Genomic DNA, 23,524 nt, shown 5'->3' with positions numbered 1-23,524 from the left:
AACTACCAATAAACCAACCCCCAGTCTTGAACAAGTACAAGGGGAGAAAAGGGTAGACATGACACATCGCCTAGTGAGCCATTATCTAACGAGTTTGACTATCAGAGGTAACCGTTAACGTGATAGTTATTGGACCCGCAATCCTATTGGAAAGGATTGGCTTCAGCATCCGTGGTATCTTCTGGTTCTGACTGAGAAGATTGAGCTTGGCTCGATTGCTCAGGAGAAGATTGGGCTTGGTCCGATTGCTCGGGCTGATCCTGCTTACTTTGTTCTTCAGCTTTGATCCTGACAATGATCTTTTGAGCCTGTTCGCCTTGAGAGATCAGTTGTCTCCAGGAACGACATTCTGCAACTCCTATTCGGGCGAGGAGGTCGGTCTGCAAGTTGTGCCGACAGGTCTCTACCAGTGTAGACTGTGTCATACCTGACGAACACCGGAGAGCCATGGTTCGGAACCTTTTGACGAAGGCTTTGACGGATTCCCTCTTCTTCTGCTTAGTGGCGAGAAGGGTATGGATGGAGACTTCCGTATCCTCTTCAAAGAATCTCGACAGGAAGAGTCTCTCTAGATCCGCCCACTTTTGGATACATCCGACAGGTAGTTTCCTGAACCATTCAAAGGCAACTCCCTTAAGGGTGCCAATGAACAATCGAGCCAGTATGGCATCGTTTGATATTACATTTCCAGTCTGTGACTTGAAATGATAAATATGTTGGTTCGGTGATCCCGTCCCGTCAAACGTTTGCAGCGTCGGGACTTCGAATTTTGGAGGATGAGGGGTTGCGTCCCATTCGGCAGGGTAGGGCCTGACAACTCCCTCATCTTGGAGCTCGCTTCTGTTAGCAATGACATTGAGGCGGGCTTCCAATTCCTCGATTTTAGCCGACTGAGAATTTTGCTCATACTCCGTCTCTCTTCCTTCATCAGAGGAAGATTCCAGGTTGTGGGCTTCTTGGTCAGAAGCCGTGTCATCAACCATTTTTCCCTTCCCTTTGCTTGTGTGAGGTCGGGACGAAGACGTTTGTGGCCTTCGGTCAGAAGCCGTATCATCAACCGCTTTTCCCTTTCCTTTGCTTGTGTGAGGTCGGGATGAAGACGTTCTTTCCCTTCGGGAAGATTCTTGCCTGAGTGGCGAATCTGTCTTCTGAGATTTGGCCTTGTCTGCGACGATTTGAGTCAACAGGGCCAGGAGTTCATTGATGGCCTCTTGCTGAGATTTGAGCATGGCCTCCTGCTCATCAAGTCTCTTCGCGAGATCTTCATGGTTTCCCGTCATATAAGCGTAGCTCTCATGTTCAACAAAAGAGCTTGATGACTGGGACTCTGCAATGGCTGAGTGTTCATCATCGGAATTGGTTCCTCTGGCTAGCCTCCGATAGTTGACAGGGAGAATGGCTCTTGTTCGTGTCCGAGTGCGTTGGTAGACTCCTTCAAACTCGTTAGCGATTTCTCTGACGGTCGGTGAACGACTTGTCTCAGAGTCATCGGAACTAGGACATGAGGCTTTCCCTCTGCTGATCACATTGATAGTGACCCCAAGATATTCGGTCTCTGGAGACTTCTTCCTGTGAGAACATCGTCGTTGGTTGGGCAAAGCAACGTTCGTAAATTGGTCGAACACCAACAGTTTGGCCGCATATGAGCAGCATTGACATCCCGAGAGGACCGTAGGAATCAGCCGTTCACATTGGAATGAACGAATGATTCGATCTTTCTCTCGATGTGAACTCTCTCGAATCTGTTATAAAGATTCGAGGAGAATTACTCACTGATTGTGAGGTTTGAACTGGAACCCCCAGTCCATGATTGGACAGGACTGGCTCTTGGTAAACATGGATCTGGTTGAGATTTGGAGGATAAGGGGCTGCGTCCCATTCGGCAGGGTAGGGCCTGACAACTCCCTCATCTTGGAGCTCGCTTCTGTTAGCAATGACATTGAGGCGGGCTTCCAATTCCTCGATTTTAGCCGACTGAGGATTTTGCTCATACTCCGTCTCTCTTCCTTCATCAGAGGAAGATTCCAGGTTGTGGGCTTCTTGGTCAGAAGCCGTGTCATCAACCATTTTTCCCTTCCCTTTGCTTGTGTGAGGTCGGGACGAAGACGTTCTTTCCCTTCGGGAAGATTCTTGCCTGAGTGGCGAATCTGTCTTCTGAGATTTGGCCTTGTCTGCGACGAGTTGAGTCAACAGGGCCAGGAGTTCATTGATGGCCTCTTGCTGAGATTTGAGCATGGCCTCCTGCTCATCAAGTCTCTTCGCGAGATCTTCATGGTTTCCCGTCATATAAGCGTAGCTCTCATGTTCAACAAAAGAGCTTGATGACTGGGACTCTGCAATGGCTGAGTGTTCATCATTGGAATTGGTTCCCCTGGCTAAACTCCGATAGTTGACAGGGGGAATGGCTCCTGTTCGCGTCCGAGTATGTTGATAAACTCCATCAGACTTATTCAGGAAGTCTTTCAAGCCAGGAGACTGATCGTTCTCTGACTCATCGGAACTAGGAACTGATGATCTCCCTCTGCCGATCATGTTAGAAGTGACTCTAAGGTATTCATCCTCAGAAGTCTTCTTCTTGTGTGAACGCCGTCGTTGGTTGGGTAAAGCAACGTTCGTAAATTGGTTGAACACTAGCAGTTGGGCTGCATATGAGCAGCATTGGCATCCCGAGAGGACCGTAGGAATCAGTCGTTCACGTTGGAATGAACGAATGACTTGTTGCATCGGTCTTGCTCTCGATGTGAACTCTCTCGAATCTGTTATAAAGATTCGAGGAGAATTACTCACTGATCGTGAGGTTTGAACTGGAACCCCCAGTCCATGATCAGACAAGATTGGCTCTTGGTGAACATGGATTTGGTTAAGGTGCCTTGAATCCATAGAATTTTTATATCTGCCCCTTAATCTAGTCGCGCTACGCAGAGTATTCGGTGTCTCGCATTTTATCAATGAAATGCGAGAGTCGCGTTTAGCACTTGGGACACGAAGATCGTGTTTAGCACCTGGGACGCGAAGGTCGCGTTTGGCACTTGAAACACGAGGGTCGCGTCTGGCACTTGAAACACGAAGGTCGCGTTTTGGTTTGGCGACATGAGGGTCGCGTCTGGCACTTGAAACGCGAAGGTCGCGTTTGGCACTTGAAACGCGAGGGTCGCGTTTTGGTTTGGCGACATGAGGGTCGCGTTCTTCATGGCCGACGCGAGGGTCGAGTTTTGACTGGGAAACGCGAAGTTGAAGTTCGCGTTCAATGTAGACTTGAGGTCCGCGTTTTGGAAGTAAAACGCGCCATTGAGGGCCGCGTTCAATCTGGTTCTCGCGAAGCTCATGTTTGGGCTCAGGGTCGCGTTTGGGCTCACGAACGCGAAGTTCGCGTTGGTTGGAGAATCGACTTTCTCGAAGTTGTGCTCGTCGCTGAGACCTTCTTCTTCGCCGAGCAGCGTTCTTCTTGGCCTGTTTTAAGGCTTTTGCAGAGGCATCATCGGCGTTTATGGAGCTCGTCTCCTCTCTAAGCCGTTTATGGCCTGTAGCACATCGTGCTGACGCGGATGTGGGACATTCAACTCGCTGTGCGAGTTCGGCAGAGGCTAAGCTCGCTCCTGAAGCAGAGTGACTGTTCGACAAATTTTGGCCAAAGGAGAGGACTTTCTTCGGCACTCCAGCAACAGTTAGAGATTTAGTCTCCTTGGAGACTTTGTGGATCTTGCGCATAGCCTTGGGGCTAAGGGATCCGGAAGAGATAGCCTCCTCAAACTTGGCTTGATCAAACTCTACCACGAGAGTTTCGACAGTTGTTCCAGTGAGATGAACATCGGATTGCGCGGAGTCGCCATCTTTTGTTTGTTGGAAAAATTGTAAAGAAGAGAATAAAGAAAATGTGACTTTGATTCCTTTGATCTCGGTTACAACTTGATTACAAAAGAGAGGAAAACGAATTGGATTTTCCCCTTTGTTTAAAACTGGGTTCTTCACGGTGGCGATGGAGTGCCTCCCTCGAATGCTCGCGTCGAGTTTGCTCTCCGTTGACGATCCGCACGTCTTGATTCACTGGAACGATGTCTTCTCCTCACGATTTGACGTTGTGGAGAACTTGCGTGGCAAGTTTGAGAACTCAGAACGAGTTTAGAAGAACTCTGTAAAAGAGTTGATTTGAACCGAAGATCGGTTAATAGCCAAGGCTAGAAGAAAGCTCTGGTGGTCGATCCAAGCCAAGAAAATCCCACGCGAGGTTCGTCTGAAGTACGAACGCGAGGTTCGTCTGAAGTACGAACGCGAGGTTCGTCTGAAGTACGAACGCGAGGTTCGTCTGAAGTACGAACGCGAGGTTCGTCTGAAGTACGAACGCGAGGTTCGTCTGAAGTACGAACGCGAGGTTCGTCTGAAGTACGAACGCGAGGTTCGTCTGAAGTACGAACGCGAGGTTCGTCTGAAGTACGAACGCGAGGTTCGTCTGAAGTACGAACGCGAGGTTCGTCTGAAGTACGAACGCGAGGTTCGTCTGAAGTACGAACGCGAGGTTCGTCTGAAGTACGAACGCGAGGTTCGTCTGAAGTACGAACGCGAGGTTCGTCTGAAGTACGAACGCGAGGTTCGTCTGAAGTACGAACGCGAGGTTCGTCTGAAGTACGAACGCGAGGTTCGTCTGAAGTACGAACGCGAGGTTCGTCTGAAGTACGAACGCGAGGTTCGTCTGAAGTACGAACGCGAGGTTCGTCTGAAGTACGAACGCGAGGTTCGTCTGAAGTACGAACGCGAGGTTCGTCTGAAGTACGAACGCGAGGTTCGTCTGAAGTACGAACGCGAGGTTCGTCTGAAGTACGAACGCGAGGTTCGTCTGAAGTACGAACGCGAGGTTCGTCTGAAGTACGAACGCGAGGTTCGTCTGAAGTACGAACGCGAGGTTCGTCTGAAGTACGAACGCGAGGTTCGTCTGAAGTACGAACGCGAGGTTCGTCTGAAGTACGAACGCGAGGTTCGTCTGAAGTACGAACGCGAGGTTCGTCTGAAGTACGAACGCGAGGTTCGTCTGAAGTACGAACGCGAGGTTCGTCTGAAGTACGAACGCGAGGTTCGTCTGAAGTACGAACGCGAGGTTCGTCTGAAGTACGAACGCGAGGTTCGTCTGAAGTACGAACGCGAGGTTCGTCTGAAGTACGAACGCGAGGTTCGTCTGAAGTACGAACGCGAGGTTCGTCTGAAGTACGAACGCGAGGTTCGTCTGAAGTACGAACGCGAGGTTCGTCTGAAGTACGAACGCGAGGTTCGTCTGAAGTACGAACGCGAGGTTCGTCTGAAGTACGAACGCGAGGTTCGTCTGAAGTACGAACGCGAGGTTCGTCTGAAGTACGAACGCGAGGTTCGTCTGAAGTACGAACGCGAGGTTCGTCTGAAGTACGAACGCGAGGTTCGTCTGAAGTACGAACGCGAGGTTCGTCTGAAGTACGAACGCGAGGTTCGTCTGAAGTACGAACGCGAGGTTCGTCTGAAGTACGAACGCGAGGTTCGTCTGAAGTACGAACGCGAGGTTCGTCTGAAGTACGAACGCGAGGTTCGTCTGAAGTACGAACGCGAGGTTCGTCTGAAGTACGAACGCGAGGTTCGTCTGAAGTACGAACGCGAGGTTCGTCTGAAGTACGAACGCGAGGTTCGTCTGAAGTACGAACGCGAGGTTCGTCTGAAGTACGAACGCGAGGTTCGTCTGAAGTACGAACGCGAGGTTCGTCTGAAGTACGAACGCGAGGTTCGTCTGAAGTACGAACGCGAGGTTCGTCTGAAGTACGAACGCGAGGTTCGTCTGAAGTACGAACGCGAGGTTCGTCTGAAGTACGAACGCGAGGTTCGTCTGAAGTACGAACGCGAGGTTCGTCTGAAGTACGAACGCGAGGTTCGTCTGAAGTACGAACGCGAGGTTCGTCTGAAGTACGAACGCGAGGTTCGTCTGAAGTACGAACGCGAGGTTCGTCTGAAGTACGAACGCGAGGTTCGTCTGAAGTACGAACGCGAGGTTCGTCTGAAGTACGAACGCGAGGTTCGTCTGAAGTACGAACGCGAGGTTCGTCTGAAGTACGAACGCGAGGTTCGTCTGAAGTACGAACGCGAGGTTCGTCTGAAGTACGAACGCGAGGTTCGTCTGAAGTACGAACGCGAGGTTCGTCTGAAGTACGAACGCGAGGTTCGTCTGAAGTACGAACGCGAGGTTCGTCTGAAGTACGAACGCGAGGTTCGTCTGAAGTACGAACGCGAGGTTCGTCTGAAGTACGAACGCGAGGTTCGTCTGAAGTACGAACGCGAGGTTCGTCTGAAGTACGAACGCGAGGTTCGTCTGAAGTACGAACGCGAGGTTCGTCTGAAGTACGAACGCGAGGTTCGTCTGAAGTACGAACGCGAGGTTCGTCTGAAGTACGAACGCGAGGTTCGTCTGAAGTACGAACGCGAGGTTCGTCTGAAGTACGAACGCGAGGTTCGTCTGAAGTACGAACGCGAGGTTCGTCTGAAGTACGAACGCGAGGTTCGTCTGAAGTACGAACGCGAGGTTCGTCTGAAGTACGAACGCGAGGTTCGTCTGAAGTACGAACGCGAGGTTCGTCTGAAGTACGAACGCGAGGTTCGTCTGAAGTACGAACGCGAGGTTCGTCTGAAGTACGAACGCGAGGTTCGTCTGAAGTACGAACGCGAGGTTCGTCTGAAGTACGAACGCGAGGTTCGTCTGAAGTACGAACGCGAGGTTCGTCTGAAGTACGAACGCGAGGTTCGTCTGAAGTACGAACGCGAGGTTCGTCTGAAGTACGAACGCGAGGTTCGTCTGAAGTACGAACGCGAGGTTCGTCTGAAGTACGAACGCGAGGTTCGTCTGAAGTACGAACGCGAGGTTCGTCTGAAGTACGAACGCGAGGTTCGTCTGAAGTACGAACGCGAGGTTCGTCTGAAGTACGAACGCGAGGTTCGTCTGAAGTACGAACGCGAGGTTCGTCTGAAGTACGAACGCGAGGTTCGTCTGAAGTACGAACGCGAGGTTCGTCTGAAGTACGAACGCGAGGTTCGTCTGAAGTACGAACGCGAGGTTCGTCTGAAGTACGAACGCGAGGTTCGTCTGAAGTACGAACGCGAGGTTCGTCTGAAGTACGAACGCGAGGTTCGTCTGAAGTACGAACGCGAGGTTCGTCTGAAGTACGAACGCGAGGTTCGTCTGAAGTACGAACGCGAGGTTCGTCTGAAGTACGAACGCGAGGTTCGTCTGAAGTACGAACGCGAGGTTCGTCTGAAGTACGAACGCGAGGTTCGTCTGAAGTACGAACGCGAGGTTCGTCTGAAGTACGAACGCGAGGTTCGTCTGAAGTACGAACGCGAGGTTCGTCTGAAGTACGAACGCGAGGTTCGTCTGAAGTACGAACGCGAGGTTCGTCTGAAGTACGAACGCGAGGTTCGTCTGAAGTACGAACGCGAGGTTCGTCTGAAGTACGAACGCGAGGTTCGTCTGAAGTACGAACGCGAGGTTCGTCTGAAGTACGAACGCGAGGTTCGTCTGAAGTACGAACGCGAGGTTCGTCTGAAGTACGAACGCGAGGTTCGTCTGAAGTACGAACGCGAGGTTCGTCTGAAGTACGAACGCGAGGTTCGTCTGAAGTACGAACGCGAGGTTCGTCTGAAGTACGAACGCGAGGTTCGTCTGAAGTACGAACGCGAGGTTCGTCTGAAGTACGAACGCGAGGTTCGTCTGAAGTACGAACGCGAGGTTCGTCTGAAGTACGAACGCGAGGTTCGTCTGAAGTACGAACGCGAGGTTCGTCTGAAGTACGAACGCGAGGTTCGTCTGAAGTACGAACGCGAGGTTCGTCTGAAGTACGAACGCGAGGTTCGTCTGAAGTACGAACGCGAGGTTCGTCTGAAGTACGAACGCGAGGTTCGTCTGAAGTACGAACGCGAGGTTCGTCTGAAGTACGAACGCGAGGTTCGTCTGAAGTACGAACGCGAGGTTCGTCTGAAGTACGAACGCGAGGTTCGTCTGAAGTACGAACGCGAGGTTCGTCTGAAGTACGAACGCGAGGTTCGTCTGAAGTACGAACGCGAGGTTCGTCTGAAGTACGAACGCGAGGTTCGTCTGAAGTACGAACGCGAGGTTCGTCTGAAGTACGAACGCGAGGTTCGTCTGAAGTACGAACGCGAGGTTCGTCTGAAGTACGAACGCGAGGTTCAACTGAAGTACGAACGCGAGGTTCGTCTGAAGTACGAACGCGAGGTTCGTCTGAAGTTCGAACGCGAGGCTCGTCTGAAGCACGAACGCGAGGTTCGTCTGAAGTACGAACGCGAGGCTCGTCTGAAGTACGAACGCGAGGTTCGTCTGAAGTACGAACGCGAGGTTCGTCTGAAGTACGAACGCGAGGTTCGTCTGAAGTACGAACGCGAGGTTCGTCTGAAGTACGAACGCGAGGTTCGTCTGAAGAACGAACGCGAGGTTCGTTAAAAAATTGAGCTTGACGCTCACCTGAGTTGAACGCGAGGTTCACCTTAGAACGAACGCGAGGTTCGTTAAAATTGAGCTTGACGCTCACCTGAGTTGAACGCGAGGTTCACCTTAGAACGAACGCGAGGTTCGTTAAAATTGAGCTTGACGCTCACCTGAGTTGAACGCGAGGTTCACCTTGGAACGAACGCGAGGTTCGTTAAAATTGAGCTTGACGCTCACCTGAGTTGAACGCGAGGTTCACCTTGGAACGAACGCGAGGTTCGTTAAAATTGAGCTTGAAGCTCACCTGAGTTGAACGCGAGGTTCACCTTAGAACGAACGCGAGGTTCGTTGAGCGCGAAGCTCGGTTAAAATTGAACGAACGCGAGGTTCGTTTGAGGTAACCACCTCCTTAATTTTCGCCATGAACCCTTAGGGTTTCAAATTGAAACCGCCACCGACAAACCCAAAAACCTTTGATTTTTATTTTCAAAACAGATCCAGAATTGGAAAAAATTGAAGGAAAAATCAAAGAAAAATCCAAAAAATTCAGTTACTGTTCATCCGAAAAAAAATACTTTACTGTTCATCCGAAAAAAATTTCGTTACTGTTCACCGAACATTACTGTTCATCCGAGAACATTACTGTTCATCCGAACCCAAAAAATTGAATCTTTAACCAGAGATTTAAGATCAAAAACCCAATAAAACTTAAATCCCTAAGAATTAATCAAGGTGGCTCTGATACCACTTGTTAGATCTACATCATAAACTTGAGATCTAAAACCATATAGCCATGATTAATTCAAAGAGATTAACAAAAATCAAAAGAGCGGAAGCTTATACCTGAATCCAAGATGGGTGTTGGATCTTCTAACCTTAGGGTTCCTCTAAATCCGAATTTCTCTCTTAGATGGGGGTGAAGAGAATTAGAGAATGTAACCCTAGGTTAGGGACCATAACCCCTTATTTATAGATGTTGTACTTTTGTAATTTAGCCCCTCAATAAATTACAATTACAACCTGGTATCTGCACATATAACCCCATGACTTATTTAAATACCAAATTAACCCAACTTAATTGATCACTTTAGTGGGTTATCCTGAAAGATAGCAATACACATTGATTAATCATATGTGCCCACAAATAGATTTATTAGATTAAATCCAACAACTAAGGCTTCTATAGCCCTTTCAGCCAGATTTAGAGCCGATAATCCTCGATACTCTAGCCTGAAACCTACCGGTTGTTTTGATTGATGAACATACTTCAGGACCTCAATTATTTTCCATCGTCACAGAGCTAATACAAAACAGACATTCTTGATCCAATTTGAAGCTAAAATTTGGAAATCCCACTGTAATAATACACACATTTACATCTCAACGTATCCCTTCTTACTCTTCTAAATTACACTCGGAGATAAGATCCTATGGTATATATATTACATAAAATAGACAGATAAACAAAGAAATACAAATTTCTCATGCCCAACTCACCCTTGACCAAATAATCTCCACACCCACCAAAAAAAAAAAAGAAAAAAAAAAGAACTTCAATCAACTTACAGCACAGAGAATGGATCGAACAAGAGAAGCACAGGCAGAATCAGAGACGTTCATGCCCTCAAACTGCTTCTTGATTGCAGAGTCATCTTTTCCGCTGCAGCAGCTACTCCCACTGTAACCGCAAAACTCCAGAGGAGCTTTCAAGCTCGCAGGAGCCCCTACACGGTACCAAACACAAAAATGAGAAGAAGAAAAAAAAACCCATATCATAATTTACTGAAAATCAGAGGAAAATAGAGAAAACCCACTGGAATCTGCGCATAATTGGAGGGAATACGAGCATTGGATGAAGACAAGGAAGAGGGTTGCACAGAGGAGGGAACCCATCATCAGAAACAACGTCTCGCTCTGAAAGCCATGGACTTTTTATCGGTGATGATGACGAATAAATTAATGGCGAGTGGGGGGAGACTAACTGGTTATTTTCGAATTTAAATCTGGCTTGTCTGTGTGAAGAGATTAGTTGAAGGAATTTGAGATTGTTGGCAAGAGAGATCAACATCAACGGGGTTTGAAGTCAACTAGTAGAGGATGGCGATGGATTTTTATTAGATTTATTGGGTTTGACGAAGGGAGGGTGATTGAAATAAAAAGAGCTAAATATTAAAAATTTCAGTGTGAAAGAGCAAATAAGGGGAAATCTATTTGATGCTTGCTTCGTAAATAGCTAAAAAATCTTTGTTCTTTTTCTAAAGTTTTACCCTTTATCACTCTGATACCCAAAATATTTCTTTAACACTTCGATACCTCAAAGTTTTAATCTTATTTCACTTTGATACCTCGTCCAGATTCCGTTACATATGCCTTAAGATCGTATGCTGATCTCAATTTTTTTTCTAGCTGAAGTCTTGCATAATCCTGGTCCTAATAATAATTTACCTTAATCCTCGTTCTGTAAGCTTCAAGTGGGCTCTGTTGAACGTTGAGACTATGCATGATGATGGGCAACGGCTTCAATTTCACAGTTCATGAACTTAAAAGTTTCACCTTTTTATTTGCTTGAAGTAAATATGTCAAGTAATAAACAGAAATAAACAACAAAATAGCTATAAAACATTAAAAGGAACAAAAAGATAGGCCTCCTTAATCTTTACTATGACCCCATACCATCTGTTGTGCGCGGCGGAAGATTTCTTATGCAACACGAACAATAACTCGAGATAAACCACAACTAATAAGCAAAACACAACCACAGCAAGAACAAGAGATTTACGTGGTTCGGCAAGTTGCCTACGTCCACGGGGCAAGGGGGGGGGGGGGGGGGGGGGGGGAGTTCTTACTATTAGAAATCAAGAGAATACAAATAGAGTTACAAATCTCACCGATCAAACCCTAAAACAAAGCTCTAGATCTCTCACAACTCTCCCACAATTGGATGCAATAATCCTCTCACAAAGACTGCTCAAAATCGTCCTTACATTACCCTAATCAATCAGGTTTGATTTATATATAAACCCAAAAACGAACCGGGTCAAAAACCAAAAGGCCCAGCCCAAACAGACTGCGGTCGACCGCGCAGGTTCGCGATCGACCGCGGCGGTCAACCGAACCACAAACCCGAGACTAAAATCGATTACAGTCATCCACGGTCGACCACGGCGGGCGACCGCCATCAGCTCCGAATCCTACTTGCACTTGTGCACGTTCGCGGTCGACCGCCAGTCTGCCTGGCTGATTCTTTGCTGTTTCCTATATTTCTTCACCATCAACTTGTTTGGTGCATGGAAGTGTGACAAATTCAATAACTCCTCTAAGAATCTAGGAATATTTCTCTCCAATAATTAGTTGGAATAAGAAAGATTCGTGACATTCTCTACAAAAGTATTTTTTTTAAAATCCAAGATCTCTGTAAAGTTCTTATCGGTCGAGTAACAAGAAGTAAATTGATCAAAACAGTTAAATGTTACCATACCATTCACTATCAATGAAATTTGTGTATTTTTATGCAGGCTATAATCTCTAGCGCATGTAAGACTGAGAAGCCCATAACCATAAATTACAACATACCACAGTCAATAAAAATTAGCAAATCGCAGAAATACTGTAAATTTACAACACACAACAACCTCATTATGAATCAAAATCTCTTACAAATAGAAACATTATCATATTATACATACAAAATAACCTATTTAAAACCTAAAATTCAACAAAACAACGAAAACAAACACGAACAAGTATCTCAGATTCATTTGCTGGTTCAAAATTTTGCCTGCAGACGACAAAGGCCCCGGTGCTGGATTGTTATTGTTGGTTATCTTCTCCTTTGGACAGCTGTAACTGCAGTGACTAGGAGGTACAACTCTATACACACCTTTGCTCGTCAACACGAACAAATCTTTATTATTGTCTTCAGCAAATGAGTATATATATCCTAGAGCTGGGAGAGAGCTCCCTGCAACAGTTTCACAAGGGATTGGAGATCGTTTTGAACAGCTGAAAGGAATCATGTTGGCCGTATAATTTCCACTGTTTTCTGGGTTTTCGATGCCTGCCCACATCGCTCCTGCATAAAGATCTGCATACAAATACCTGAAACAAAGAGCATAGGTTAGGATTTTGTAGTAACAAGGGCAAGATATCTGTGAAATTTATTAGGATAAATTTCACAAAAACTGGACTTCATAAAGTATAAGGCTTTGATGTGAAGGGTAAAAATGCCTAAGATACCATTATTAGTCTCTAGCAATCCTAACATGGAAAAAATCTCTCCATAAAAGGCAAAACTGGCCAAGCATTTCACATGCGAAACACGAGACAACTTAAAGGTGCAGATAACTCCCCTTAAATATACCTTCAATAGCAGATGGCCCCTATCATCTCATTTATTAGCACTTAGCTCTCCTCGGTTCATGACAGCTTACCTTCCTGAATATGAAAATTCAGAGAGCGCTAAGTGCTAACAAATGAGTTGAGAGCAGAATTATCTGCTGCTGAAGGTACTGATGGAGGGGGTTACCTGCAATTTACCCAAAGTAAACGTTGTCAGTCACAGTAATTTAACGAAACAAGTTCAAGGAAGTGTCTCTGATTTATAAAGTTCAGGGAGCTTTGTGCTAAACGCTCTAAAGTTCAAGGGGATCTTGTGAAATTCAAATTCACCCCATTCATCAACTAGAGAAAATAGACACAGAATATACATGAAGAGACATGGAGAGAAGAAGGAGAAGCGCAGTGTGAAGAGAAACAGACTAGTCAAGACTTCTGAATCAATGTATAGGGAAAAAAGTTTATAACCCATATTATATAAAGGGGAAAACAAAGAAATCTACCTTCCGAACATGCACGGGTCTGTCATGGACCTGTACACGTACCCGCCAGTGATTGAAGCCGATCCAACACTGTTATTCAAGTCAGAGTGAGTGTAGCCCATGACTGGAGGTATGGCATTGATAGAGGACGCAGATGTATTTCCTCCGGGAGTTGAAGGGGGATTATAACGAAGAGGACCCTCATATACTCGCCATCCATAGTTTCCCCCTTTAGTGATCAAATCTACTTCTTCATATGTATCCTGTTATCGTGTAACGTGCACGTCAGATATTATATATACCAGTTTATGAAGAGTTAACCATTTTGGCTTGGCCAACATTATAGGGTAAAAAGAACATATAGCATATTTTGGTTATGGGTTAATTACACATGCACACTCTTGTAGTATCAAATGACTCTTTTACCCTCAAGTAGACTCATTGATTTCAGCTAAGGGCAATTATCTGCCAGAATTTCACCTTAGGTAAAGAGTCAAAAGAAATTAAACCTGGGGTCTAAACAACGATACTAAATCGGGTCTGTGTTTAATTAACCCTTTGGATATTGATGAAAGTTCATTAAAGTATGTAGTTATGTTACCTCGCCAACATCTGCACAATAAAAGTAAGAAGGCTTGTTTGAATCGAAACTGCATCGCCATGGATTTCTTAGACCCAATGCCCAGATTTCACCTTGTAGATCTTTATCTTGAGCAGATGGATTGTCTTTAGGAATTGAGTAGTTTCCCCATAGACCCAGGTCACTTATCTGAGTTTCACCTAGAAATCAATCACAAAATTCTGTAAATCCTTAAGAGTTAGCAGTAGTGTAAGCAAAATTTGCATAAAATAAACCGTCATATTTGTTTTATTCAGCTTCCAACTGAAGAAAGCACGTCACACTCTAATAAGTCAATAACGATACTTTACAATTTTCATGTCATAATGTATCATTTTTTTTCCAATTGCAAATGTACGTAAGTATGGTTATTTGCATATATATCCCTTACATCATGGGTATTTGCAAATATATCCTTTAAATCTTAGTATTTACAAAACTACCCCTCATATCATCACTTTTGGAGTTACCCTCAAAGCAATTAATCATCAACTTTGATAAGCTAATTTGTAATCACAATGTAAAAAATATCAACAAAACAGTCAAAATTTTAGCACCAAATTGATGATTTGTTGATTTTAAGGGTCACAAAGATGATGATTTGAGTAGTAGTTTTGAAATACTAAGATTTGGGGGTATTTTTGCAAATACCTATAATTTATGGGGTATATATGAAAATATCCCAAATATGGGTTATCTGCAACATGAATATAACTCAAACTGAGAATGTTTAGCTAAAAGATACAAGATTTTAGGGAAACAATCGTGCATAAAAGGATAATAAGCATGCGATTTCCTCACAAAGCAAGTATGAGTGAAGAGTTACAGCATATGAAAACTCATCAGTAATCAAATAATTTAACAACATCACCGAAGTAAATAAACAAATATATAGATACATTCGGAAAAGTAAAATAAATTAAACATCCTAAACAATATTTCTTTCCGAAAACTCACTTGGTATGTTATTGACATCAAGCCTCATAATTTTCCCAAGCAATGATTTTTTATCCTGCGAAAAGTTGAAAGGATCTCCTTTTCGCCCTCCATCTCCCATCATGTAGTACAAATATCCATCTTCAGGTCCAAATAGAATTTGCCCTCCATGGTGTGATGTAAAAGGAAGACCCATTGTAAAAATTCTTCGTACTTCGGATGGACTAGCATCCGTCGCCTACAGAAGAAAAGAAAAAACCCCTTAATTTTTTTAATCAATGCAATCTTAACCGCTTGAGAAATACAGTATATGTACCTTAGAGGGCGTTGACGATGAACTATTTGCACTAAACTCAGCAATCACAGTTTGATACTGACAAGGTTGGATTCCATTTTCAGACCCAAGCTTCGAAGGATCGCAACCAACATCAGTATTACAAGCACATCTCCCTGAACAACTAGAAGACTGAACCTTATCGCAAGTAAACGAAGCAAAAAACCGTCCATTATTAGCAAAATCCGGATGAAATGCAAGACCCATAACCCCAAATTGAGAGTCAAATAGAACTTCATCAGTTATATCCAAAAAAGGACTGGACTCATCAAAATCCAATGTTCCTCCGGATCCTTGTTCAGGTACAGTTGCAAGCCAAATTCTACCGGCTTGATTAGCTAAAAATACGCGATTTGATCCATCGGGATGAGGTGCCATGTTGAGATAAGATCCATTGCCAATTCTCTCTAGACAAAGTCCTTTAGGGGGAGGAGAATTTGTCGTCGAATTGTTGAAAAATGTTGATTTTCCAGTGAAACACAGTGAATTTTCATCTGATGAGCCTCCGAATGAGCTGCAAAAGTCTGATTTCGATTGCCAGAGATCAGTGAGCTTGGATGAAGAAGACGACGACGAGGATTCTGGAGTACTTCCTTGCAATTTTGGAGCAAAAGGGGAGTTGGTTATTGATATATCTTTGCAAGTGTCCCAGACTTGTGCACAGAAGTCGGCTGAAGTGTCTTTGGATTCTGCAGTGCTAATGGAGGAAGTAGAGTTGCAGAGTGTTGGAATTGTTCGGAGTTTTGAGCCGGAGGTAGCGAATAGATCTGCTGAATATGGATTGCATTTCTGTAATTTAACACAGATTGACAGAATCAAATGGATTTCAGAGGATTTCAGATCTTACTTCATGCATGTAAATTTAAGGAAAATGCTATAAATCCGTAGATGGCATCAAAAATTGTAACACAAATTGACAGAATCAAATGGAGAACCCCAGGACGTAACCCTTGTCCGCATGGTGAGTTTTCTTCAAAAAGTTGATTTTTTTATTACAGGAAAGAACAAGTTATTTCAAACTCTGATGCTCCAGTGCTTCCAATTTCACTCATGGCACAGGTTGGATTTTTTTTTCTTTTGAAATACTAATAATACCATCAATTACTGTTAACACTAGAATTCATTGTCAACAAGTCACCATTTCTATCAAACCAAATATATTAACTGCGTCGAATTGCAAAATATCATATCGAAAATTTTCGCAGTGACTCTACATACAAATTAATGAAGTCCTGCCAGTATGACCTTTATAACCTGTTAATTAAATAGAATTTCAATAATTATATTTAAATAATAATAATTCAACAAGAACACAAGCTTACAGCACAAAGAATGGATTGAACAAGAGAAGAGCAGGCAGAGTCAGAGATATTCATGGCCTTGAACCGCTTCTGGATTGCCGAGTCATCAGCAGCGCCGCAGCAGCTACTCCCATTATAACCACAAAAATCCAGAGGAGCCTTCAACGTCACGGGAGCCACTGAGAACACAACCAACAAACAAAATCAAACACAACCCATCGCTCAAAATCCCACCTTTAGCGGACCCGCTTCACAAGATGAGGAGATGAACTCACTGGAATCAGTGCATAGCTGAAGCCCAGACGAACGGGGAATGAGACAGAGGATGAGGACGGAGAAGAGGAGGGAACCCATTTTCCGCAGTGGCTTCGTGATCGCAGCTCAAAATAAAAATGAGATAAAGGGGTTTGCTTTGAAGTTGGAGTGAGTTTTGACCAAGCACAAAAATGAAGACGTGAAGACCATTGTTTTTTGATAGAGAGCAGAACAGGGGAGACGATGGGGTTCACATTTAAAACCGGGGTTTTATATTTTCACCCCACCTTTTTTGCAGTTTGATAGTGGGTTTTGTGGTTCCGGATCTAAAACGATTTGGCCTATGTAAACCCTATAACACCTTATAATGGTCTTTGAATCCACCCACTCGCCCCTAAAATCCACCCTACCCTACCCGGCCCGGCCCGGCCCTGAACTTATTCTTCTTTGTTTAATTTTCTTTCTTTTTTTTTTAATAAATTTGTTTTCGCTTTCGTCTATTTATTGTTGTTGCTGAGTTTTTTTTAAGATTAGAGAGTATTACTCTAGTAGATTGTAATCTGGTGTCAGGAAATTTAAATATTATAACCAACCGTAAAATATATTATGCTTATTTTTTCTAGTAGCTTACATGAGTTTGAAAAAAAGTTGAGTATGGTACTAGAGGTATCCAAATGAGCATTGGCTCCGGACCCGAGCTGGGCCTGGGTAAAGCCTGAAAAATCCGGGTCGGCTGGGCTCCGGGCCCCGGTTCGGGGCCGAGGTGGTGAAGCCCGGCCCGGTTTTTAATATTGTATACATATTATATATTTTTTATATTTTTATATATAACTCTATATAGTATGATATGGTCATTAATGTATAGTTATACATATTTTTAAGTGTACACTGTCATTAAATATATACTTGTATATACTTATATATATAGTATATATATATATATATATATATATATATATATACTATATATATATATATATATATATATATATTTTCTAATGTATACTATATAATTTTAGTATGGTTGATCATTAATGTATACTTATATATACTTATATATACTTATATATATATAGTTCTATAACTAATATATAATTATATAATAATACATAATACATACTTATATAAAATAATAAGATTAATCTAATTTTTTTAATCAAATTCTAGCCAAAAAATTAAAAAAAACACAAAAAATACAGGCCGGCCGGGAGCCTGGCCCGATTTGGCCTGAACCCGAACCCGGGCTCGACCAGGCATCCGTGTCCGGTCTCGACATTTTGCCCGGCTGCCCGGACCGGAAATACATGCCTGGGTTGGACCGAGCCGGCCGTTTCGACAGCCCTAAATGGAACCATCATGCTCATGCACGTGTTTAGGTTAGCATTTTTTTTTAGTAAATTGTCTTGTATTATTATCATGGCGTCTGAGCAAACAAAGACAGCAGGTTCGGGTTTGGATGCAGATAGAACCACATCCAACAATTCTCCACCACCCATTAAAAGAAAAAGGAGTGACAATAAACATATGACTGGCTATAGGTTAAAGAGCCCTTGGGCCTGGTCGTTGGGCTGGCAAGAAAAAGGATAAGATCATGTGACATAAAAATAAAATCAATAATTGCTGTGTATCCATAAAAACCAAACAAATACTTTTATAATATATAAGTCATATCTCATCCTCATACTGACACATTAAGTCCGCATCATAGACCAATGTTTGTGACCACGGTTGTTATTATATTATCATAATTTTGTGGAAGAATGATCAAAGGGCGCTTAGGCTAAGAATTATGATAATGAGACCAAAAACCTAGATGCTTCTAGAAGTTAGAATTAGGCTTAAGTTCTTTTTTTTTTTTTTTTTTGACAAGTGAAACCTGGTCAGCAACTCAACGCATAAGTTTTTTTTTTTTTTTTTTTTTGACAAGTGAAACCTGGTCAGCAACTCAACGCATTCACTTGAGGTCTAGTGGAGACCACAGGTTCAAATCCTCCCGATCCCCCCACAGCTACAAGGACCTTCGCTTTAATACCGGGGGCCCATCCCTGACTAAATTGGGCTAAGTTTGGGTGGTGAAAAGAAGACTTTTCATGCTTTTTAGTATTGATATTTTGGTAAATTTTCACACAGCCCATGGGTATTTTGGTAAATCTGTATCCAAATAAGACTTTTACTAACTACCTTTTCTTTTTATTTTCCTCTTTATATTAGCCACACATTTATTTAAGTTAAAAACACATTACTTGTTAAATTATGGATTTGTTGTTGAGGCGATTGTTTTGGCGCTGGAGTAGGGCGGAAGCACTATGTGACCTTAAGGGGGGTGGGGGGAGGGGGGGGGGGCTGACTTATGTGCTCTCGTTAGATCTAAAAATCCATCACATTCTTTAGGCCACTTTAGTTCAACAATTAAAATAAAAAAAATAAACGAGTCAATAGATATCGGAGTAAATTAAATGACAACAACCATAGCGTTGGGTTAGAACTTCAATATGGGTGATTCCTCCGCTCAATCAATGCTCTGTCAACGGCAGTCAACATTTGCAAAGCCCTACTTTCCATTATTCTAATGTTGTATAAGGTACAGGTTAGGCCAGGTTGTTTCCTCCTTTTTGAAGCCGAATCCCTACCACAATTCTAACCTTTTGTCGTACTCTGTGGCAGCTTTTCAAGCAAAACGCTCATCTTTACACGCTTTCGGCTTGCAGAAGCGGGCCACAGATTCTGACCGCGCGTCATCACCTCTCAAAGACAAACAAACCGGGCCTTACTTTTACTCCCGTCGCCAGTTTCTTTGTGCATCTATACTACTGTTAAAGAATAATTGGTCATTTGCAAAGTTACGTTACGACGTTTGTATGCAGCCGCCCGATTGCACTGTTACCCATTTCGTGGTGTGTCCGAAATTAAAGCTTGGAAGCTAACCTTAATTTAATTCGATTACCACCTTGTAGAACTCTTTTTTACCTTTGAGGAGATAACAATTCGGCCCGCACCCCTCCACCAACCTCTCCCACACCCACTCCCGCCCAGGGACATTTCGGGTTAGGTTAAACGATGATCATTTATAGCTATGGATCAGCAGCTGATATTTAATTATGACACATTTTATTTCTCTTCTATTCCTTTAGTTAAAACTCCCAAACACGACGAAATAAGCTTTCATCTATCCTCTTCACTAAACTTCCAAACAATATATTATATTTCATTTTCATGTTTTATCTTCCATTTTCCTTTCCCTTAGTGAACTCTCAAACACACTTAAGTGTTAACGCAAACATGTACGATGTCGCTAATAAATAAAATTTTTACCACCTTATATTGTTGGGGATAAACTCAGATACGCTCTGACACCCGTTCTTGCGGAATTTGCCCTACCGGACCTTGTGTTAAGCAATGAAAAAAAAAGAAATCACTACAAATCTAAATTAATTGCAAGAATAAAGAACACCGAGTTTTAACGAGGTTCAACAACTTGCCTACGTCCTCGGGAGCCACACAAATAATTTCTTTTATATTGAAGAAGATTACAAAGCTTGTAAAAGAGCAAATCTCAAACTTGAGATCACTCAAAAAGAGCCAAACAGAAACTCTCTGTTGTTCAAATAAAGGCGCGAGATTTTACAACAGTAAAATCTCCTCTTTTTCTCCTCAATAAATTAATCGCTACAGGAAACATGAGATTTTCCTCTGAAAATCTCTCCGTTGAAGCTCTGCTTTTAATGGCCGCCGCCCGAATAAATGAGACGAGAAGAAGAAAAAAAACGAGGCAACTACTTCTCGTGCTCAGGTTCCCTTAAATAGGGAAACCCTAGGGCTGAGAGGGAATGGGATCCAGCTGGATCCAACACAGCTTGCAGGGGAAATTTCGCCTTCGCCTCCACGTCCGCAGCAGGCGAGAGTCCCTCTCTCCACACACAGGCGATCTCCACACCTGTTCGAGCTCAAAACCGCCTACAACCATCTCGCCTGCAAAAGGGGAGGGGGTCTCGAATCCGCCTTTAGCAGTCGCTCGAGCTCGCCGTCAGCCCGTCGAAATCCGCCTGCAGGAGGACCGCTCGAAAAACTCGCCTGCCTTCGCCTTCGACCGAGTCCAACCTTGATCTCGAGCTCGTCTGAGATCGCCGGAGGAGCTCGTCGTCGCTGACAGGTATGGGCTACACCCCAATTTTCAACATATATATGTATACATACGCATGGTTATTATTACAAGGCATGCAACACACACGATTGTGATTAATAAATAAATTTCTTTCTTAACCGTATGTATATATATGCGTCGTTGTTATTACAAGACGAACTAACGGATTATAGTATCTGCGTCCATGGGCTTTTGGCTAGGCCGTGAAAGTTAGTGGGCTGTGGTCTGCCTTCTTTGTTTCTAAATACCGGGGGTCTATTTCAAATTTTAGGGAGGGGCCGGGTGGGCCGGGTGGCTATGTTGTTGGAGAAAAAGTAATTTTGTCTTCACGGAGAAAAGGCAATTTTAACTTCATGAATAGTTCTATATGGACTAGTTTCATGAATAGTAAGAGGTTTAAATTGCTTCACCTCTTATTGAGCTTTGAATAGTATTTTGGGCTTTGTATTGTTTGAGCTTAGCATAATACACATGCGCGTGCACGCCTTGCTTACACGTTTTTTGTGTGCGTAACGGATTTGGAAATGTGCGCTTGGATCCAGCACAACCCTATATATACACCCCTAATGTGAATTCGAAAGCACGCTGCAAGTCTCTCTTCTATCCTCTGCTTTCAAAAGTGATTTTTCGTCCATATTTTTGGTGTTATTTTTGAGCAACCTTCTTCATCTGAGCAAAAGCTCTGAACTCTCGCCCGAGTACAGAGGTCGGCCGATTCGAGAGGTTTTACCGCTAAGAGAGAGAGGATCATCTGCGATAGGCTGGTCCTTAATCTTCCAAGGCAACGTTAACATGCACCTAAGATGTAAATCTATCCAGCTAGTTGTAAGCGCCACTTCAGAAAGAAGATATACGAATTTGGTGGATTTTCATTCGTTAAATAAAATTGGATTAAACCTTCTTGGGTTTAGTTGTTTTTCTAAATTCATTAGAAGATTGAGTTTTCCCGATGACGTGCATGGCTTCAACTACAAAATTTATCAAAGGATTTGGATCCTCTCCACTATAAAAAAGTAGTGGAGAGACCACTACTTTTAATCTCAAGCGTTGATTATTTAGTAGACGGTTATGATACAATCTAAATCTAACACTTACCATACCCCCCGTGTATGACACTCATTCTTAATTTGCAAAAAAAAATCATAATCATCAACTAGATAATCAATGGTTGTGATTATGTAGTTCTCCCTCCACTATTTTTTTTAGTGGAGAGGATCTGAAATCAAAACATTGTACATGGAAAATTTGGAAGCTATACATAACAATATCGAAGATAGTATGGATATCTCAATTGTTACTTTATACGGATCGGAATCATATAAGTCAAATTATATTGCTTATTTTTTGTGCCAATTTCTCATGGTCAATCCCCACATTCTAAATTACCAAGTTCAAGAAATTTATTTTCTTTATATTTAAAACTGGAAACCAAGAGTTCTTTTAATCAAAGCCTTTCAACATATAAACAAGCTCTCATTAAGACATTAATTTTATCTGCAAATTAGGATAGTTAAATCTCTACGCGAAAAAACCCTTCTACTTCAGATCCAAAGCTTTTTATAATTCACAGGGACCAATCTGAAAATATTCTAATAATAATGACGAGAATAACTCTGTCAGCCTCCTCACTTACAGCTGTTCATCTCGTTGAAGATCTACACTCATCAATAAGTGAAATAAATAAAGGGGGGGGGGGGGGGGGGGGGGGGCGGGGGGGGGGGGGGGGGGGAGGGGGGGGGGGGGGGGGGTGGGGGGGGTGAAGAAAAAAAAGAAAAACATTGTGTGAGCGTAATTGGACTCCAAAACCCTAATGGATCCAACTTCTTCTCATCCTCCCGAACTCCGATCCCTGAGATCTGGGAGTTCCCTTGGTCGGCGTCCCCCCTGGCCCTAGATCAACGGCCGAGACTCTCCGTCGCCGAATCGACGGTCACCGATCAAAGCGGAGGCCCGCGGTCGTCGGAGGCCGAGAGGCTCGGCGCCCGCCGTCGGAGGACGAGTCGTCGAGCTCGTGTCGGCTAGTAGTCGGCACATGACGCGGTTATTTTTCCAATTTTGGCGATAATTTGTTTGATATTGTTGCTTTATGTTTAGATTCGGAGGGACCCTGAAGTGTTCTGCTGGAATTTTGATAATTTAGGTTTTTTTTTTGTTGGAATTAGAGTGGGAAGTGTCATTATCGTTATCTCAGTTATTGTTGGAATATTGAAATTGAGTACTTGGATTGTGATTTTGAATTTTTGTCCTGGTTGATGTGATTGCTTGATCGAAATATGGAAATTTTCCGTGCATAAATGTCATTTTCACAACAGCAACTTTAAAAACGTAAAATGCAAGGGGAATTTAATGGACATCAGATCTGAAAATATTTTGATGTAGCAGTTAGTTGAAATTTGTGAAATGGCTATTTTTAGGGTTGAAATTAGGTTATTAGGTTGAAGTGGTGTAAAATATTGTCATCCATCAGCTCAGTACCTGTTGAAACCTTACCAAATTGGTAGAATTGGTCAATCTCTTTTAAATTTGAAAAAAATTGTTTGAAAATTATAAGGATTGATCGCCTTGGTTTACCGATAGGTACTGATAGGTTAGATTTTTGGAATTAGATTGATAGTATGAAAAAAGAAAATATTTTGTCAACACACAGCACTCGCAACGGTATTTTAGGAAAGAGTTTA

The 23,524-nt window shown here is 43.4% G+C and overlaps 2 protein-coding genes across 2 annotated transcripts in view; both read right to left on the bottom strand.

Annotated features, from left to right (window-relative positions):
- LOC109848087 (HIPL1 protein-like) overlaps window positions 1-10,642 on the bottom strand; it is a 19,553-nt gene extending 8,911 nt beyond the window's left edge. Inside the window, exons 1-2 of the mRNA XM_020417405.1 lie at window positions 10,258-10,642; window positions 10,010-10,167 (exon numbers count right to left, since the gene is read on the bottom strand). Of these exons, the coding sequence (XP_020272994.1) occupies window positions 10,010-10,167; window positions 10,258-10,339 (240 nt within the window). The 5' untranslated portion in view covers window positions 10,340-10,642. The remainder of the gene's footprint in view (window positions 1-10,009; window positions 10,168-10,257) is intronic.
- Window positions 12,022-16,953, bottom strand: LOC109850180 (HIPL1 protein-like). The gene is made up of 7 exons (XM_020420124.1): window positions 16,726-16,953; window positions 16,472-16,629; window positions 15,132-15,938; window positions 14,837-15,053; window positions 13,862-14,040; window positions 13,282-13,523; window positions 12,022-12,541 (listed from the first exon to the last, which is right to left on the bottom strand). The coding sequence occupies exons 1-7, from the start codon at window positions 16,802-16,804 to the stop codon at window positions 12,142-12,144; spliced, it is 2,082 nt and encodes a 693-aa protein (XP_020275713.1). The 5' UTR covers window positions 16,805-16,953; the 3' UTR covers window positions 12,022-12,141.

The sequence above is a fragment of the Asparagus officinalis genome, chromosome 7 (assembly GCF_001876935.1).
Source record: "Asparagus officinalis chromosome 7, Aspof.V1, whole genome shotgun sequence".
Classification (NCBI taxonomy): domain Eukaryota; kingdom Viridiplantae; phylum Streptophyta; class Magnoliopsida; order Asparagales; family Asparagaceae; genus Asparagus; species Asparagus officinalis.
Note: the sequence above shows the minus strand (reverse complement) of the source record. Positions and strands in the feature narration are given on the sequence as shown.

Excerpts from the sequence above, each read along its gene's own strand:
- LOC109850180 (XM_020420124.1), bottom strand. The coding sequence starts at position 16,804 with ATGGGTTCCCTCCTCTTCTCCGTCCTCATCCTCTGTCTCATTCCCCGT. Across the intron at positions 16,630-16,725 it reads TCAGCTATGCACTGATTCCA|TGGCTCCCGTGACGTTGAAG; the intron begins GTGAGTTCATCT and ends TTGTGTTCTCAG. Across the intron at positions 15,054-15,131 it reads CATCGTCAACGCCCTCTAAG|GCGACGGATGCTAGTCCATC; the intron begins GTACATATACTG and ends TTTCTTCTGTAG.